Below are 19,722 nucleotides of genomic sequence, written 5' to 3' on the forward strand. Positions count from 1 at the left end.
TATGAAATTGGATGCAATTAAAGTTCTGTATGGCATAAATATGATGACGAAGCAGTTTCGGGCGTGAAGTGTACTTCATTACCTAAGCGGAAAACAGAGCAAGAATCTCAACACTGAATGTGACCTTTCAGTAAGAGATCGTTAAGGCTTAGTAAAGTAGCAACATAGAAGTAGTAGACAAAGTTTATAAATTAGTTAATTACTTAACCTTCGCTTACTGACTCCCTTCCATCTACATTATGTACAGTACGCCAGATAGATGTAAGGATATCAATAGATAGCTGTAAGCGAGGTTCTAGTGATTGAGTAATTGATTAAGTGAATCCCGTTATTGCTGTAACCACAACGTTTGTTAGACGTTTTCTCCTCATTTTTTTTAACTTGAAAAGGATTTTCTTAGATGGGAGAGACTTATACTATATAAAGTTCGGTGTCTGTCTTTCAACAATCTAGTAAAAGGTAACGGATATAAAATCCAGAAGGACAAATCCCCTCTTCCCGAATTCTCATATTGAGGTTGATCACAAATTTAACGTAATTTAGAAAATTTCAAATAATGCATTTAGATTTTTGCGAAAAAAAAAAATATATAGTTCAAAAATAGATGATTCAGTTCGCTTATTATTAAAAAAATTAAAAAAAAAAAAAAAACTCACCAGATGATGATAATAAAACCATGCGAAACGTTCAAGACGGAAACTTAATTTTTCGTAGATCGGCAACGTCTTTACTGTTATTTCCAAATTCGCAAAAGTGGCGAATTTGGAAATAACACCCAACGAAAAGTATTGATTTCTTTGGAAATTAGGCGTTACTTTAATTATCAACTGTAACATGAAAACATAATGTTATAAAGATGTTAATAGCTATGTTATTATATGCATGTCGATGCAACTTAACTCGGTCTTTATGTTCAGGTAAGTTTAAGGTAATTTATTTTAAAAATAAAACTTTTTTATTACATTTAGTAATAAAAAAATGTACAAAAGTTCCAATAAAATATAAACTAAAATTAAAGCGTTCAATAATTGCTGAATATTCTGACAACCACAGTATGTGGTTGTCAGAATATTCAGCAATTATTGAAATAAATACCTTTCGGAATTTCAATGATAGGCAATGACGAATCGAGTAAAGCACCAAAACTAAGCTACCCGAGTATGGCAACTTCTTTTTGGTGCTTTCGTTTGTACACGTGTGTGAAAAATGCAAGTAAAATTATAAACATCTCATACCCAAATCTTGCTAATATTCATAATTCTGCTAAAAATGGGTATCACATTATAGGGCAGAACAAATTGGTTTGCAGTCGACTGATCTACAACTGCAGTGTTACTTGGGTGCAGCTATGGAAGTTTTACAGTACAAGCAAGTAGTTGTTACTAACCATGTCAATAGCCATTTTTCTTAATGATAGGAGCTGTTTTTTATTGAGGTTCACAAAAATATTGCAATTGTTATCCTGAAGCAACTTGAAGGCCACTGCCAACGAGTGATTCTCTAATACTGATTCGTCGTTGTACATTAAGGCAAGCTCCGAACCTAAAAAAAAGAAAAAGAAAATAAAGTATTCTAACTTTTTTTTATTAGTAGCAGCAATAAAGCATATACAGTAAGCAAAAATCTGCTTGTAATTTCAATATATATCAAACGACCATTTCATTATCTATAACAGCGACTTCCGAGCTCAAAGTTTCATTGCTGCTTTCTTCTTCGACATTGAGTCATTTTCGCAAATAGTAACAGAAAATTTGCTATATTATTAATCTATTTTAAGTTTGTATTTTAAGGATTAAGAAAATCCATCAATTATTAATTTTAAATTAAATGAAAAAAAAAAAAAGGTTAAACTTTGTAGAGGTTTTTTAAATTGCCATCTAATTGTAGAATAAGCTAATAAATGAAATCGCGCATTGGTAGGAAATAAAAATATTTAAACGCTTACTTGAATTTATTAAGTACTGGTTGGTAACCCCTGGATGGTCTACATCATGTATCGATGCTGCGAAAAGAATGGCCAGGATTTCTAAATCAGTGAACACAGACTGGAAAAAAAAAGAAAAGAAAAAAAAAATTATTATGTGATAGAAACTGTTGTCCTGAAAAGTACGGCGTAAACAGAAAAGTGCTTTGAGATTGCAAGCCTCATCCTGGCTACTATTAGTGATCGCACTTCAATTCATTCTCTATTAATATTCGTGAGAGTATGCAATTGATGGCTTTGTAAAGAGACAACGTGATGTTTGTGATATCCAACACCGACTTACTAGATGCGTGTTCACTTCAGAATACGCAAAACTTGATTAGTAGAAAATTCTGTATTCACAGAAGTGCTAGCGAACCACAGTTGAAATCTTTTCCTGTCAAGGATACAGTATGCTTTTTCATAGAGAAGCCCAAAACCGGTGAATGAATGATCTTCGTATTTGAAGCTTTTCTATCGATGGTTGTAAAGCCATACGGTGACTATAGAATTTTCGGTTATTAGAAATCGTGTTTACCAGACTTCCACATCACAAGCACCATCAAAAGATCAGTTTATAAACTCCATAACTTATATTTAAATTACAATGCCAAATTATACATTGATAATTTGTATTTTAGCACTGTTGTATGCATGCAGTAGTAATCAAAAGTTTTTGACGATACAATCTATTTTCCTACACAATCTTGCAATTTTAGATCTTTCATTTCACTATCGCTTTGCGTGGCTTCCATGTTAGTGGATGATTTGCGCTCCTTCTCCTGTTCCAGACAGCCTGCAGCATCTTGTCGGCACCATCGCACTCTTCTTGGACAGACGATTTATGTTGAACATAATGTCTTAAATTCTGTAATTAATTATTGACTTGATCTCTGTATATTGTATTAATTTTTTATAGTTGTGTTTACCCTCCTAGCATTTCATTGCTGTCTAGGAGTAGATGTAACTTTTCTTTACCTGATTAAATCAATAAATAATAATGTAGTGTAACGAAGATAACAGAATTCATAACAATCACGTAGCAGAGGAGAAGAAAGAAATCAATAAACACAAGTTCATCTAGTCTCAATAGCAGGATGCACACACTAAATCCAAACAACACAGGTAAGATCCTTTCTGACAGGATTGTAGCTATGCCATATTCTACCTGTTTTCCTTGTTCGAATTCCGCTGATGATGCGAGGAACTTATTTTATTTAATGAGTACTGAGTCAAGTATGAATAGGAATTAATTAAATGAATCTGCTTACGGGTGTATCTTCTCCCTCTTAATTGTTTAAACGATAATCAGAACACCAGCCCAACTCGGATGTAGATGTGATCTATGAAGCACTCTCCGTCTGGGGTAGTTTAGCAATAGAAAGGGGGAGGATTTCCAAAAACATTGCAAGCAGAAGATGGTGGATAGCAAGGAGTTTTAACCAAAGAAGTTTTGTTTGATAGGAGGAATACGCAGAAAACTTGCAAGATCCCTTCCGGAATCGGATGCCCGATTCATCAAATTTGTAGAATTTAGCAGAAAGAATTCTTACGTGGGATGTAATTACGAAACTATGCCACTACTTAGGAGCACAATATTAATAACTCTTTCACTGTACGAGATATACAACTGCCGATTATGAAATATACCGCGATCTAGGAAAAGATCGGAGTCGACAAATGCTAAGCCCACATCTGGGTGTCCAGCTGGTGGTGATTAAACTTCTGAAATAGCTGAAACGGTAATGACTATCTTTCAAGTGAATCCAATAGGTTTAGCAATATTAACTACTCCCTTTCAGAACAGAATATGCAACACGCTGCGTTTAGTGTTAAATCCATTCCAGTGCCAAGCAAATAATTTACGACAGGTGCATCGCAGGGCTGTAAAAAACTAGATATTTTCTGTTTAATGATGTAAAGTTTCATATAAATAATAGATGTGCACAAATGCCATATCGAATATCTTCTGCTCATAACTGGGTACTAATAATTGTTTCTGTGTATATTCCGAGTAGACTAGTTATCTGTTATTCGGAAGACAGCTTCATTATTCTTAATATCTGACTGAGTTGTCAACAATAAATTGCCTTTGCCATTAATAAAAGAAACCACGAGTAGCTGAAAATGTTCTACATTATATCATTCGTTCTTACTTTCGGTTGAACATCACTTTCAGTGAGCGCAGTGACATGAGAGAAGCACCGTTAGTTCTGTACGTTCTTTATTACATAGGGCTTCATCGTCAGAAGATGTGGCTTAGGTAATTACGATACACCCTCTCCACTCTCTTCAGAGTGGAGAGGGTGTATCGTAATAATCCTAAGCACTTAGTGTCCCCATCTCGAAATAGGACTTTTCGATATCTTTCGTTCATAGCACTATGGAGCAAACTACAAATCGAAAATTAACCAAGCTGCAGTGCTCAGTTTTGTTTCATTTATTTAATAGTCTAACTATATTAATCATAGTAATATAGTAATTAATCAGGCAAAATTAGAGCAAACTTAAAGGAATACAAGGCAGGCCATGCACTGCTTTCTCCTTTAGAGCTAGCTTCAATTTGAAATCTCAGAAGTTTTAAAGCGAAACTAGCGGTTGCCTAGAGTTAAAACTCGAGCACATAACCGAAACACATTTTTAAAATCACATCAAAAGAGGAGATAGATCCAGTAATACCATAAAATAATGCTTGTCTATGATGTGATACTATCGTGTTACGATAAGAATAAAGTTTTACCGACTGTGTTGACATTTTGACTAAGAAAAGCTTCTATATATTCAATAAACACGGGTGACATATTTCAATTATTTTATTAATAAAAATAATATGGCAGAATACGATAATATAATGGAATTTTAAAAATTGTTCGTCTCCACCACTAAAAATTCAATCAATTTGCATTTAAAAATTATAAATAAATATCACTAAAGTAATATATAATAAAAGTCTAAAGACCTTTAGACTTATAATATAATAATAATCTAAAGATCTAATATAATAATATAATATAATAATCTAAAGACCTTTGATGAAAACATTGAAATTATACATATTCGATAATTTTAACAATCCACAGACTTGAGCAGTGATCACTATCCGAATTCCAAAGACTTGTGTCACGAACACAAATTTTGTTATTAAAACTCTTACCAAGTAGAATCTCACATAATGACAAAAATAAAACAGATTTTTAAAAACAAAAAATTTACTTACATCCAAAGCTGGAGATAAAAGAAGCACATGGACAGATTGAGTGACGTCAGCAGCGTGAGTGCTGTTATGGTACGGTACTTTAAGGTAGTGGTCTTCTAGGTTAAGGAGAAAATTGATTAACGTCTTAGATGGGATCTTGAATGTCTTCAAAATGTCCCTTTCCTGTTTGTAAATTTAATACATCTATCAGGATTACAAGCATTATTCACTGTAATATAAGGAGGAGGTGCATACCAAAATAATATGCCCATTCCATTATATTCTATTAAAAAAAAATTAATATTCGTTTTTCGTCATTCTTCAAGCACAGTTTGATTGTCGTATTCAAGTATTTTGGCAATTTTTTTGGGGGGGGGGAATCTGTTTACACCGCTGAAAAATGCTTTTTAACTCAAGTCGGTGCAAAGAATAGTAGTCCTAGGACGCTCTTTCGTACTTGAAAAGAACCAGAAGTTTGCTAAGACATGATAGAATTATTAAGCCTGACATTGGCAGGTCATCAAGAACTGTCAGAAATCTCATTCAACTGTTCATCTTTTAAATAACGCTCGATCTTCAGGAATTAAAAAAAAATAATAATAAAATAAATAAATACAGGAAATTCTGTAAAATCCGGCACATTAAAAAAAAAAAAAAATCGTAATATTACAATCCGGAAATATTAAGAAAGCAATCCATCATACGTATCAACGATCACTTTTTTTTTCTTTGGATTCGTAAGAATCCAAATTACTGCTGTGGCATTACTCATTGTACAGAGCTTGTGTGAGACAGTGACCAGTTTGACGTCGCTTCAGAACGCGAAGAGGGCCAGAAAACGTACAGTGTGGGTACAGCTGAAAAAATTTATGCCTCATCGTTAATTTCATCCATAAAGAGCGACTGGGGCGCAGTAATCCCACACAAACAAGGTTTTTGCTGCCGCAATTAACTAGTTATACAACTCGAAGCGATCTTTTTTTATTAAATGCAGGAAATTAATCGAATATCTCCAGAGTATATTATTAAAACGAAAATGTCATTAATTGCTACAGATCGCACATGTGTCTTTATAATTATTGTTTAATAAGAATTAAACTTTTTTATATTACAGTACGAAAGTAATTTTACCCTGAAGTACACTGGGCGCATTTAAAATTGGCATTACAGCACATGACAGCATTTTCTGTGACTGTTTATTTTCATTTGTTTACATGAACAGTTGAACTGTTGTTTACATTTGTAATCATTAGCCATTATAAATGTTTACAGATGTAAATAAAATCAGTTTATTGTGCTTAATATTCATTGAAATATGCTTCTTAAAAAGTATTAACCAAAATAAGGCACCTTTTAATCCCCGACTGAGTAGAATTTTAAAGAGTTTACGTATTGCTGCAACAACGCGATTGCTTTAAACATCGGAATATTTTCGCTTTCACTCTTCTTCCACTTGATTAAATGCCACAGATTTTGATATACACCTCTTAATAATGAACACATAAGTATGAATATAATTGCACTATTCTATCTATACATATTAATCTGAGTAAATTAGTAACAATATCCGCAAATGAAATTTTGCTTCATGCTTTCCATAAATTTGTTTGTCTTCCTGGCAAACAAAATTCTGGATTGAATAGTTTCCCGTAGCTGAAAACTAAAAGCTAACTGTAGTGGCAAACCCTGCAAGAACTGAGGACTATTTCGCATGCGACCACTACTTTTGAGAATGAATTTATTATATAGCCTGGGCCCGGACAACATGCAGGCAGGCATCAGCTCTCACGGCTGGCAAAGTGAATATAATTACTGAGACCTTGTCTTGTGGAAAAGGTCGCATTGTCTTCATTGTATCGATACATCACAATGAACATTCATTATTATCATTCTACTATCCCGACAAGACCACATATATTTTGATGCCACGTCGAGTTTGAATAACAAAACTTTTAACCGTACCAAGCACTAGGTATACACAAATGCAAAACTTACCCTAAATATTGTATAGGTGACTGCAGCTAGAGGTCGGTTGTTGGAGCAGTCTTCTATTCTAAAGATGTCAACACCCCAGTGATCTATATCTTGAAGCAGCTAACATAAAATTTAAACGTTTGTTACAAAGTTTAGATCAAAATAAAACTATTGCTTGTATTTAAATCACACACACACACAAAAAAAAAAAAAAAACTTAAACAGAATGCTTATACATAAAGTAGCAGACAAAAAAAAAAACTGCATCACCTTAAAACAAGCAACATTTGTAGTGAAATATATAAGATATTGTTTCATTACAGTCATTTTCTTCGTTGCAAAGGCCAGATAACGCTCCTGTTGCATCAGACAGTACTTGCAAGGTATTGCATCAGCCGTTTCTATAAATAAGGCATTGGAAGGGTATACACGTTCATTAGTATCCTGTTTTGCGGAGGTGTAAGCATGGCTCCATATGTTCAGTTGACACCAAGAAAAAAAAGTGTAGCTGTTGCTCCAACCCAGGAAGGGCTTTCTTCGCGTGCTGTCGCTGATAAAATAAGCTGCCACCAGTTAACGGTATCCCGGGTGCTGAAATTAAAGCGCGAAACCGGCGATGTGAAGAGAAGACCTGGATCCGACCGTAAGAGTGACTACGCCTTCCCAAGATCGATATTTGAAACAGCTATGCCTTCGTAATCGCCATGCTAGTGCTCCTGATCTAAAACTGGACTTTGAGATGGCCTCTGGTATTGAAACAAGTGCACGAACTATCCAAAGACGGCTTTCGGAATGTGGTCTGCATGCCTATCGGCCCTTCTTCCTCATTTGTTGACCCAACAAATGAGGAAGACGTGACTTGCTTGGACTAAAACTCATGTTTCTTGGAAAAAAGAGCACTGGGACACAGTCATCTTTTCTGATGAATCGAAATTCAACCTGCATGGCTCGGATGGGAAGTGATATGTCAGAAGACAAAAATCTGAGTCATACGATCCTGACTGCACCCTGATAACACCGACTGTAAAGTTCCCCGTTGGTCAGATGGTCTGGGGATGCATAATAGCCAAGCGGTGGGGAGAATTATGTTTATTAACGGAATAGTGAATGTAGAAACCTACACTGCTATTCTAGAGGAATGCTTGAAACCCGTTATTAGAGATCATCACACAGACGTTCAAAACTGCATTTTTCAACAGGACCCAGAACTTTGCGAAACAGCATAATTGGTAAGTTTTATACTATTTAGATTTAATTATGAGTTTGTCTTCTTGTTTCACAAGGCTTAAAATATACTTACACCAATGTTTTCCCTCGTTTTTCTCCCCTAAGGTGCAGTCATACCTCCGAAATGCTGGCATTACAGTGTTGGACTGGCAAGGCAATAGTTCAGATTTGAACCACTGAGTGATCACTGAATTATGACCACCCCTATGAAAACTGAATGCGACCCGTAGACCGCGTGAGGTACGAGAGTGCGGAGTTAGAGAACTACGTAACATAGATAAGGTGTCAGTGGTTCAGTAGGTAGTAAAATTCCGAGCGTGATGGGTAAAAGGAAGGATTTATCGGGCTTTGATAAAGGACAGATTGTGGGTGCTCGACGAGCTAGTGCTTCGATTTCCCAAACGGCTGAACTGGTGGGGTGTTCGAGAGCTGCCATAGTTAAAGTTTACCAAGACTGGCATCAAAATGTTCAAACAACGACCCGATGGCAAAACTGAAAAGGTCAACGAAAGGTTAATGTTAGAGGTGAGTGTCGGATCCGACGACTCGTACAGGCGCAGCACTGCTGAAGAGTTTACTACCCAATACAACATGGGCCAATCCGGAACAATATCTGGCATAACCATGCGTCGCACGCATGGGCTATACCAGCAGACGATCCCTATGGCATCCTCACCTAACCAAGGTTCATCGGCGTAAAAGGTGCAACGAGCATGCAAGTTGAACGTCAGAAGACTGGAAGAAGGTGTGCTGGTCAGTGAGTCACATTATTTACTCCAAACAGGATGGTCGTGTACGGATTTGGCGTCAACAACATGAGGCTCTTGATCCATCAGCCTGCAGCATCTTGTCACGCCTTTTCCTGTATGTATCTCCTTGTATAAGGCAATGGTCAGGCCACACCTTGAGTACTGTATACAGGTCTAGAGGCCTCATTTTAGGAAGGATGTAGAACTGCTGGAACGAGTACAGAGAGGACAACGAGATTAGCGAATGGAAAAAAGGGTTGCTCTTACAAAGAAAAGCTTAAGGTCTGCAAAATGCAGTGTCTCGAGACTAGGCACCTGCGAGATTATCCGATTGAGGTCTTAAATGGTTTGAGCAAGCTCAGTGCTGATAGGATTCTTCCTCTTGCCCAGATTAGTCACCAGAGGGGGCATAAATTCGAATTGAGGAAAAACAGTTGTAGAATAGATGTGCGGAAATTTGGGTGGTTGATTGCTGGAACAAACATCTGTAATTGTAGAAGTTGACAGCTTAAGGGAGTATGGCAAATCCTTTGCGTGGTAGGTTGCAGAGAATCTCTGAGCCAATAACTTTTCTAGTATTTTGCCGGGGACAGAGAACAGGGCGATACGACTCTGGTTGATCCTTTGGTTTGTCTTTTTTAAGCAGAATTTTAAGATGGAATCTTCCCCACCACTTCTAGATGGTGGGGAAGATTCCATCACGCAGGCAAGAGTTGAAAAGTTTTTGCAGTATAGCTGGAGAAAACTGCTATAGCTTTTTGATAACTTCAACTTCAATTTGGTTTGGACATGGGCATTTGCCAGATTTAGTGGTAGCTATTGCACTCTCAGTTTCCTCTCTGTCAAAGTTTCTTTCATAGGGGGTTTCTTTGATAGGCAAGGTCATCAAGCATTGGGTACTCCTGTATAACCAGAAGAATTAGATGGAACGATCGATCTTTGGAGGCAATTTAAATTTTGTGAATTAACAGAAAACATGCGCCAAAAAGGTGATACTCTCATTGATATTTTGAATAATTTAAGAGTTGGTTAGCAATTTGCTCTAGCAGAGATGATTATGATGAAGAACTTCGTTCTGTACTGGATAAAATATTACATATAATGCCAACAAATCAACTCACTGACGAATATAATAATCGTGTATTAGATCATCACAAGCATAAGTAGCACTTAGTAGAGTTAGATCTTTAGATGGAATATATATACAGATAAAATGAGTTTCCCTATTCAGGAGACCCTAGTGTCAAAACGTAGGTATTCCATCTCATGTTTACAGTGCCAATGTCTCCACCACAAGGGGAGAAATTGGCACTGTAAACATGAGATGGAATACTTAACTTGGGATTGGATTTTAATATCAGAACTTAGAAAAATACAGATATTGTTCTATGTGCTTTCCTTCACTTGAGATGGCATTCTCAAAACGGAAGGCTGCGTGCGACACAGTTTCGCGTAGCATCTCATCGGAGATGTTGGCTGCATGCTGCTTAACGCTTGCTTTCAAACCGACAAGCGTCTGTATGTCGCCATGGTAAACTCTGCCTTTCAGGTATCCCCAATAGCCAGTAATCACAGGGATTGAGGGCTGGCCAGAACGGCGGAAATGATGTCTCTAGAAATGATTTCCGAATGTTGAACGGAGCAGTTTCTTCACTTGTCCACCAACATGGAGAGGGGCACCATCTTGCATGAACACTAGTCTCCAAGCATTGCCTTTCTTGCAGAGCGGAAATCTCCTCATCACACCACAAGATCATTCGAGCCCACGTATCGTCAAGTTCCATAAGGGCCAGAAATTGTAAAGCAAAGTCTATTCTTTGTTGCTTATCACAAGACTTTAGTTTTTGCATTACGGGAACCAGCGTAAAATTGTTCGAAGCACTTTACGTACTGTAGACCAAGGAAGGTTCAAGTCTCTTGACATACCTCTGGCAGGCACTACTGAGTGGTAGTGTTTCGCATTCTGACCATTGCAACCGCCATTTCATCCACTACCTCCGTTCCGATACGTCGTCGTCCACTGACTGGAATTACACCTAACTCCCGGGTCGCTTTAAATTTCTTTATTAGTTTTCGAATCCCTACTGACAATGTCAAAGGTCCTTTACAAACCTTCAAGTTTCGGATATTCATCACGTAGTGCTGCATTAGCGTTAATATTTTTCTGGTAGAAGAGTTTTACTAAAAGAGCACATTCCTTTTTTGTAAGAGCCATAATGGTTATTGACGGTGGCGTTGGCCTTTCTGCTTTTATCTAACAGAATGTCATTTGCGTAAGCAGCGTGTCTTGAAGTAAATGACAACTTTTACATATGCGCAGCGCCATTTCCCCCATGGTGGAAATTTGAACTAATTTTTTTTCCTTCTACAAATCGCTTCCCCATACCCTAAATGGCATACCCACCGATTTTCACAGCGCTAACTCTAACCGTCTGGATACTAGGGTCTCCTGAATAGGGAAACTTATTTTATAACCACCAGGTACAAGATATGGAGGTTAGTAAATCGACAGGTAAAGTTTGTGAAAGAGGCTATTAAGGAACTTGGAAGACTAAGAGACCTCATTATATATCAAAAGAATAAAACAAGACAATAAGCATAAATATTATCGCCAGTATTAACAAATAATATCTATGACAAAAGTTTGCACGATAAAATAAAGTTATTAATGTATCACAAAAATTATATATAAATATTTAAAAATATAAGAATAGTTTAATCGTGGTCTGTAAAATATTATATCTGGGTCTTACATAATTATTGGTATTTCTTTGAAATGCAAGTTTTATTAATTTTCATTTAATTTTATTAAATCAAATTATTCTAATTTTTTTAATAATGGCATATTTAAACCGGATAAGCTCCCACCGCTGATAAAGCTGTTATTAATTTAGGTAGATCACTATGCATGTCAGAGCTAGTGCTATGGCAAATAATCTTTCATCTTCTACCATTCATCGAGTCTATAGTATATAATGTACAGATAATTTGTCTTTAATTGATATATATTTGTAGAGGGCATGCTCTACAAATTTACATAATCAAATCAGTAAGGCCACAATCGGAGAGGTATTTTAGTGTTTAGAATTTGGTAAAGTTCCAATGTCACAGAATGTGTGTTTACTTTGATATTTGCATTCCTGATAAAAATGGCTGAAACGTAATGGCTGAAAAATTAGGCCTGTATAATGTGTTCATGTTCAATTTGCATGTTTTGATAACTGAAACTCGGAATAAGTTACGAGGGAAAACCTACTTTTGTCTGAAATTGGCAAACCCACTATAATATCGTCATTCCATCCTCTGTGACAGTAACGTCAAAATTTAACAAAATAAATCTGTATAAGTTAGATGGTATTCAGGAAGGATTATTCCTGTAGTGAGGGGTTAGAATTTGACGACTGCTTTTCTAATACCTGTAGCCTCTGCTTGTTAAAAGGGAGCTAAAGGCATCCGCCCGTAAAAACTCATGCCATTAAATCATGGGTCATGTAGACGGCAAGAGCAGTGAGGCCTACCTACCCTTGAGTTGGGAAACTAAGCTCTTTTATTGAACAATGAAGATTTTGAGAAAATATTAAGAAAAAAATCGAAATTTATCATGCCGGGGAAAAAAAAAAAAATCTCCGATGAATAGGTTTTATACTCGTAGAAAGGAAAATAAAGTTAAGATGTTAGCCATCTTACAGCTGGAAAACCAAAAATCAAAAAAGTAATGATTTTAATAAATTATATTTATAAGTAATCCATTCACAATGAAATACTTTCTACAACATCCTGCATACTTTGCACCAACACAGTTAACTGTTTATGATATTTTATAGCAGTTGTTTTTAAGTAAAATTAATAAACCAATAGCCATATTTCACAAACAGAAATTAAACTTCCTTTATTGACATTTTTACACTGAATACTGAGGGGGGGGGGCAGTCGACATGGCAATGTTTTTCCTCAATCACCAGATGAAATCGGGTGGACTTCTATATTGTTGATTGTAAGGACGGCCATTTTACGAGTAAATGATAAGTTCAACATATAATCAAGTACAGTATCTTGCACTTGTTAACAAGCCACATCTCTCCTTATATAAGGATCATTCTGTTCTTTCCTTCTATTAGTGTGACTGACGATTTTAACGGTAGTTCGAAAAGCGCTGCAGTTTTTTTAACTTCAAACTATCATATCATTCGCCTTTAATTTTAATCAAACAAGAAAAATATACCCACCTTTTACTAATGAAATGCTTCAGTTTTAGTGTCTTCCATATTTTAGTCTTATAACTTAAATATAAAAAAAATTGTAATGGAGGTTACTTTTGTATGTATTATGAAGCTTTATGCTATTCATTAATTAATGAGTTTATATTATTTAAAATGCCATTTGACACATATATACCTTCACCACGAGAGAATGTGTGTGTGTGTGATATTTTGTTATTTTTACAACTAAGGTAAGGCAGACAATATTTATTTACCCTTCCTAGTTCCTCTTCGTGAGGAGTTTCCACTCCGTATTTCGGCAGGATACTGAAACTGTTACTATGACAGACCGTTTTTCTAATACCCGAGATACGAGACATGGCCTGACCTGCTCTGTTTCTTGGTTGTGGAGGTGGTTGCGGAGGTGGCTCTGGTTCTGGCATACCTTCCTCTGTCTCATCTTCCTCCTTTAAGGACTCGAGATCGAAATCCTGCTTTTTGTCTACACGGAAGAGAAGAAATAATTAAAATAAATATCATACAATGCGTAACGGAAGTAGATTATTATGGCCCGTTGATTATATGTGGGAACAGGACATACTGAGCCGAATACACCCATTTATCCACCAATAATACTTCTAAACTGAGTCATTAGTACCGTCGCTAAACTAAAGATGCAATTCTTTTCAGATACTAAATGCTATTAATACATAGATATAAGCAATTAAAAAGTTGCTAAGACGGGCATGTTTAGATCCCAAAAGAGATAAATAATAATGTGCAATTGAGAGCCAAAAGTTGTTTTGACTCGAATGCAATTTTTATATGTGGAGTCACCTGTTTTGATGGAAGTTTTATTGCACGCCGTTCTCAAAATAGTTCCGTTCCGCTGTCACACATGCGTATTATTTGATATATTACTGGAAGCAATCCTACAGACCTTTCTTTGCGACTTCCTCCAGCGCTTCCGATGAAGTATGCTCCGCCTCTTCTGTCGACTTGTAGCTCTCCAAGAGACGTTTCACTGTGGCAACTGCGCAATCTTCCGGGCTATCTAACGAGAAGGGTGCGTGTTGAAGAACAGGGACGCGATTTTTGCCTAAATGAAACGAAACATCCTGGCAAAGAAGAGGGAACACGTCTTTTCCTCCTTCTCCTCCTCCATTATTCATATACGGACTTATATATTCCTACATGTCTAATCTACATGCGCCGATATTAAGATGCGCACAAGTGCTGCGTTCTTCGGAAGCGGTTTCAAAACTTTGCAACTTTTTTGTATTTACTACGTGTGCATGTATTCCCAAACTTTTTAAAACAAAAAGTAGTATATTGAATATTTCCAATCTCAACTACAAAATATTACAGAATTTTTTTTTCTCGCTCATCAGATGAGATCAGCTCATATTCCGCATTGGTGATTACATTAACGGGCATAACTACCCAAATATAGGGTTCAAGGATACATATTGGTAATACTAAAGGGGCACTCCTAAAGCCAAAGTACGTTGTGCCATAGCATAGCAGACGCTCACAGTGCTTTTGGTTCCTTTGCAGAGCCACCGACAGCTGATACGCTTACCTAATCACGTTGCAGTGGAATGCAGTTAGAGATTTTTTCCCCAAAGGACGGCATCCTACCTTGCAGTGAATCCCATTTTAAGTACACAACGGGCATCAGATGTGGAGCTCATGGACTTCATTGGGAGATACGTAAAGCACAAAATAAAGAACAGGATATACAACCTCGCAAGTTCGTCTCTGGATGTACTGGAAGGTAGAAACGGTTATCCCACAGAAATATGCAACTCCTTTAACGAGTTTAAATATAGTTTCAAAAACATATGAGTGTGGAGACACGTTGGTCGAAATGGTTCTTCACTGTATCGAAATCTTACAGATGATGATATTAGTAGTTTAAACACTTCATTTTCACGTACAATTTTTTCGGAATCTTGCGTTATTTAAACAGAGCAGTGGAACATTCATTTTATAAAAATGATAGTGCTCTGAAATTAATTAATTTGGGGAATCTTCGGACTAGAAAACGTCAGAAGCTTTCATCCAAATAATGAACGCATATAAAAGGTGGTGAAATTACAATCTGTATTACTTTTAGTTATTAACATTATCAGTTCTCTGTCTCTCCACTCCACCCTTAATAAATGAAGTGAATTTAAATTATACGTCCGTTGGAACTATAATTCAAGATAAAATAAAACTTGCTAAATAAAAACGTATTTATTTTGTGCATACAATTAAATAAAATCGCATGTCGCTGGTAATACAACAAAAATTGAAACATACTTACCAAGGAAAGTATTACAAATGTAATCTGAGATCTGACTACTTCCCGATTTGGACTCCGAGAAGTGACTGAGTTCTTTTTTCAGCATTTTGTTGAACTAGAGAAGGAAAAATAGCAACCTTATTATTCTGCATGGATGGGTGAGTTTCTTATTACATATTTGGAATTTTATTGGAAAAACTTTTGTTGATAAAACGATAATTAACCCGAAATAAGTCCATTCCTTTTAATCAAATGATCATCAGCAGTAGAAATATGCACTAATAAATTATGATTATGTAATCATACACCAAAACTGATATTATTTATTGCCACATATTCGGTTTTGGATACTATTCAAAACTGAAACAAGGAATTAAAACACAACTCAATGGGGAAAAACAAACAGAAGAAGAATAATGTTTAAACTGGAAGTGGAAACCATACTTTGTGCAATGTAAGGCTTCCGGTAATGTTGAAAAAACAATAAAGAACCAAATCAAATATCCACTAACTGAGTAATAAGAGACCGTGCACACAATCTAGCAAGTCAGTTTATTGCCAAATACAGTGAAAAAAAAAACAACTTAGTTGAATGCTTAAAACGTGAGTATTTTTTTATTCAAGACATAAAATACAGTGCAAATAAAATTTTGCTATTCAATAGAAATAAAATACCTTTACTAATCATTGCTGGAGCATCCAAACTCTTTCTGACATATTACTGGAAGCATATATCAAAAGAGATTGGAATGCTGATGACTTAATCTTCATCCCTCTCTGCCCTCAAACCCAAAGTGAATTTACAAGATCTGAAGGCAAATCATCTAACGAAAGTTCTATCATCTATAAAAAGCTCATATTCATTTCGTCTTGCTCAAGTTATTTACTCAATCTTAAACAGAAGTACCACAAAGATCGTAGCATTTTATTTGATAAGAATCTAGCCTTTGACAACAAATAAAATGCTGGCCAAATGAATAGACATTTGTCATTTTCACCTATTCTTTGCATTTTTATCTCAAAAACACGTGTCTAAATTATTATTAATAATAATATATTTTTTTAATGAAAAAGAAAAGCCATAGACATTACGAAGTTCACATTAAGAGGGCGATATTGATTTACAGAAATGTCGATTTCGGCAATAAAAAAAAACTTAGGCATATCTTACTGATGAACAAAATAATGTTCATCTTTCCAGAGTTAATAGCCGTTACTGTTAACTCTGGAAATTTGTCTTAAGCACTTACGCCACCCATTAGAGACGAACAGATAGAGTTATTGGACACAGGCACATTCCTACTTAATCCTTTGCACACGTGGTAGTCTAATGTGAATTATATGTAGTGGATGAGGGTGTGTTCTAAACATCATTAGGCAGCGGTTGTTTCCAAGAGTGATTTTGCGAATTTGCTTTTCGAAAGTAGCGAAGATGGAGGAGGGGGAATTGACTATCACTACCACGAAGGCCATTAAAATTCAGATTCTGATATGTGGAAAAAGAAAAACTGAAATCGCTGAAAGCAGCAGTTGCACGGCGAAATGAGAAGCATATAGTGGATGAGCAGTGAAATGTAGAACTGTAAAGAGAAGGTTGGAGGAAATGGGTCTGAAATCATGTCCTCCAATTAGGAAGCGAATGCACACTGAACAGCGGAAAGCACTCATTACTTGGGTAAGAGGCTCCAGCATTGGTCTGAAGAATGGCAAAAGTTTGTTAGTGATGAAACAAATACTAATTTGAGTGGCAGCAATTTCTGTAGAATCAGTCGCGGTTGCAGTAAATCTCTGTATGCTTCATGTACAAAAGACAGTGAGCTTTCCCACCAGGTGATGGTCCTGGGAAGCACGAAGTTCCTCGACAACATTGTGAATGCTTTTATAAATAAAAGACTATTCTCAAATTATATCCTCAGCGAGAGAGCGGTTCAACAAGAGCGAACATTTTTAGAGAAGACTCGTGTCACTTTGCTCAACATTCTGAGCAGAATGTTGAGAATTTTTTGTCGTCGTCCAAAATTATTATTTATTCCATAATTGGTTTGCCTCAGTTATATGAAAGAAAAACAAACAATTCTCGCCAGAAACCGACTAACTCGGCCATATTCTTAAAGAAAAAAAAATCAAATTTTCTTCTTCCGAGACTGGTATGGAAGATATGCGATCGTAGCCACTGTGTTAACTGCGAGGAGGGTTTTTTTTTTTTTTTTTTTCTTTTGTTAGTTGTTGGCGCATCGGCTTCTGTGGCCATATTGCACCTCCCAAGGTTTTTGCATTTTCTACTCTGATTCAAGCCCGAGGCGGGATTCGAACCCGCGACCTTTGGGTTGCCAGGCAGACACTTTACCCATCCAGCTAGCCCGGTCAACCTGCGAGGAGTCGAAGTCAATTCACATTCTACTTATGGAATTCCTAACGATGGAACAGAGCTGAAATAACATTAAAAAATTATAACCACCATACTTCAAACTAGAAACCTTGTTGCTAGTTTATCGTATTTTCTTTTCAGTCTTAAAGAAAATCTTAAAATATCGGTTGGTATGTTATTTCTTTCTGAATATAGCTTCTTTGTGCAAAGCAGTAGCGCTCAATTTCACGAGAGAGGATTCAGTTTATTTATTTTGTTTGAAATTCCTACTGGGAATATCATTTAATTTTTATACAAGTCTCCATTCTTTCTCTTTATTTTATTATTATTATTTTAATAATTCAGATGAGAGTTAGTGAAGTAAGTTTCTTTTTAACTACAAAAAAAAGTACATATTCTTTTGGTTGGCTGGTTCCTTGAGGATTTAAAGATTTATATAATTTTTTGTTCAAACAGAAAATCAAAAAAAAATTGTAATATTTCTTTATATTTGTCCGAGTTACCATATATATATATATATATATATATCCGCTGCATCTCATTGGTACAGAGTTAGAATACCATTATAAGAGTGGTTTGTTCTTGTACACGATAACTCTGTATTTAAAGGGAGAGTCACCACGCTTTCACAAAGTAATTAAGAAAGTTTCAACATCTTTGTTTTTATATTTTTAAGAATGAATTCATTTCATTAAGTGGCGAGCTGAAGCTGACTCATTACTTTCGCATGATCCACCACGCTTTGCTCTATAAAACCTCTGTATTAGATTCTAGTTGGATGAATCACTGAAACAGAAACAACTATATTATACATTCGCCATTAAGCGACATCAATTATGCTAGTAATTCTTACCTTGCTGAAGGCCATATCTCCAACCGATCTATGGGCCTGGATGGTTTCCAGCTGTTCCAAACACCAATCAAGTTCTGAGAGGGTCTCTTCAGCCAATTTTGTAAACTCTTCCTCTATAAAGAAGTAAAATAAACGTTTCTCGGGTATTTCATGATGGCATATTAATTATGCCCATAAATAGTAAATTTAATTGGATTTTCTTTCACATATCCTATGTACTATGTTATGTTATATAGACTTAATTTGGGGGACTTGAAGGTGCGATAAATTCTTTCCTTCCAAAAGCTTACATTAAGATTCGTGCAGCTTATCTTAAGAATGGGTTGTAGATGTTCATTCTCGATTGGTACAAATTCTTGCAAAAGGAAATGCCGTTTATATACGTTTTAAAACTTCATAGGATTCGTAACTAATAAATAGCGCAAAGTAGGTTCGGAATTCTTACCCGAAAGAGATTTTTCCGTTGTTGTTGAATGGCTTGGACTACTGGACAGTTTCTTTGATACACTACATTGAGGGAAAGCAAAAAAAGAAAAATGTTTAATCTTTTTATATTATTTGTAACTAAACAATATGTAAATCACTTTTTAAGGTCAAACACACCCATATCTAAATCTTCAGCTTATCGCTTAGTTTATTTAAAAGAAACGGATTTCTGAAATTTAAAAGTATATTAAATAAAATAGAATTATTTTTTTCTTCCTACCACTGAGAGGTACTTTATTTAAAACGAAAATTCGCCTCAGTTTAGGTACTTATTCTGACACTAGACTAGTAATGATTTATAAAGCATCACCACACAAAATGGCTGAGACAACTGTATGAGTTTGTCCTCGAAAAGTGTGATCTTCTTTCTTTACTCACGGTGTACAAATGAGCAATTCGGCAACGATTTACTCATTT

At 35.9% G+C, this 19,722-nt stretch overlaps 2 protein-coding genes across 5 annotated transcripts in view; one reads left to right on the top strand and one right to left on the bottom strand.

Moving 5' to 3' along the window:
- Positions 1-2,767, top strand: part of LOC150088092 (CXXC motif containing zinc binding protein) — a 209,712-nt gene extending 206,945 nt beyond the window's left edge. The window contains exon 8 of the mRNA XM_090369335.1: positions 2,683-2,767. The gene's annotated coding sequence lies outside the window, so the exon portion shown is untranslated. The remainder of the gene's footprint in view (positions 1-2,682) is intronic.
- The window catches only part of LOC150088093 (3',5'-cyclic-AMP phosphodiesterase 4C-like), a 528,447-nt gene that overhangs the window by 15,102 nt on the left and 493,623 nt on the right, over positions 1-19,722 (bottom strand). For all 4 annotated transcript variants that reach the window (XM_090369333.1, XM_090369331.1, XM_090369332.1 and 1 more), the window contains 8 exons: positions 19,265-19,326; positions 18,820-18,932; positions 15,620-15,713; positions 13,584-13,810; positions 7,155-7,253; positions 5,181-5,342; positions 1,946-2,045; positions 1,388-1,542 (listed from right to left, as the gene is read on the bottom strand). In XM_090369333.1, coding sequence (XP_090225459.1) covers positions 1,388-1,542; positions 1,946-2,045; positions 5,181-5,342; positions 7,155-7,253; positions 13,584-13,810; positions 15,620-15,713; positions 18,820-18,932; positions 19,265-19,326 — 1,012 coding nt within the window. The remainder of the gene's footprint in view (positions 1-1,387; positions 1,543-1,945; positions 2,046-5,180; positions 5,343-7,154; positions 7,254-13,583; positions 13,811-15,619; positions 15,714-18,819; positions 18,933-19,264; positions 19,327-19,722) is intronic.

This window comes from Mastigoproctus giganteus, chromosome 3 (genome assembly GCF_048544385.1).
Source record: "Mastigoproctus giganteus isolate SK-2022 chromosome 3, ASM4854438v1, whole genome shotgun sequence".
In the NCBI taxonomy this organism is placed as follows: Eukaryota; Metazoa; Arthropoda; class Arachnida; order Uropygi; family Thelyphonidae; genus Mastigoproctus; species Mastigoproctus giganteus.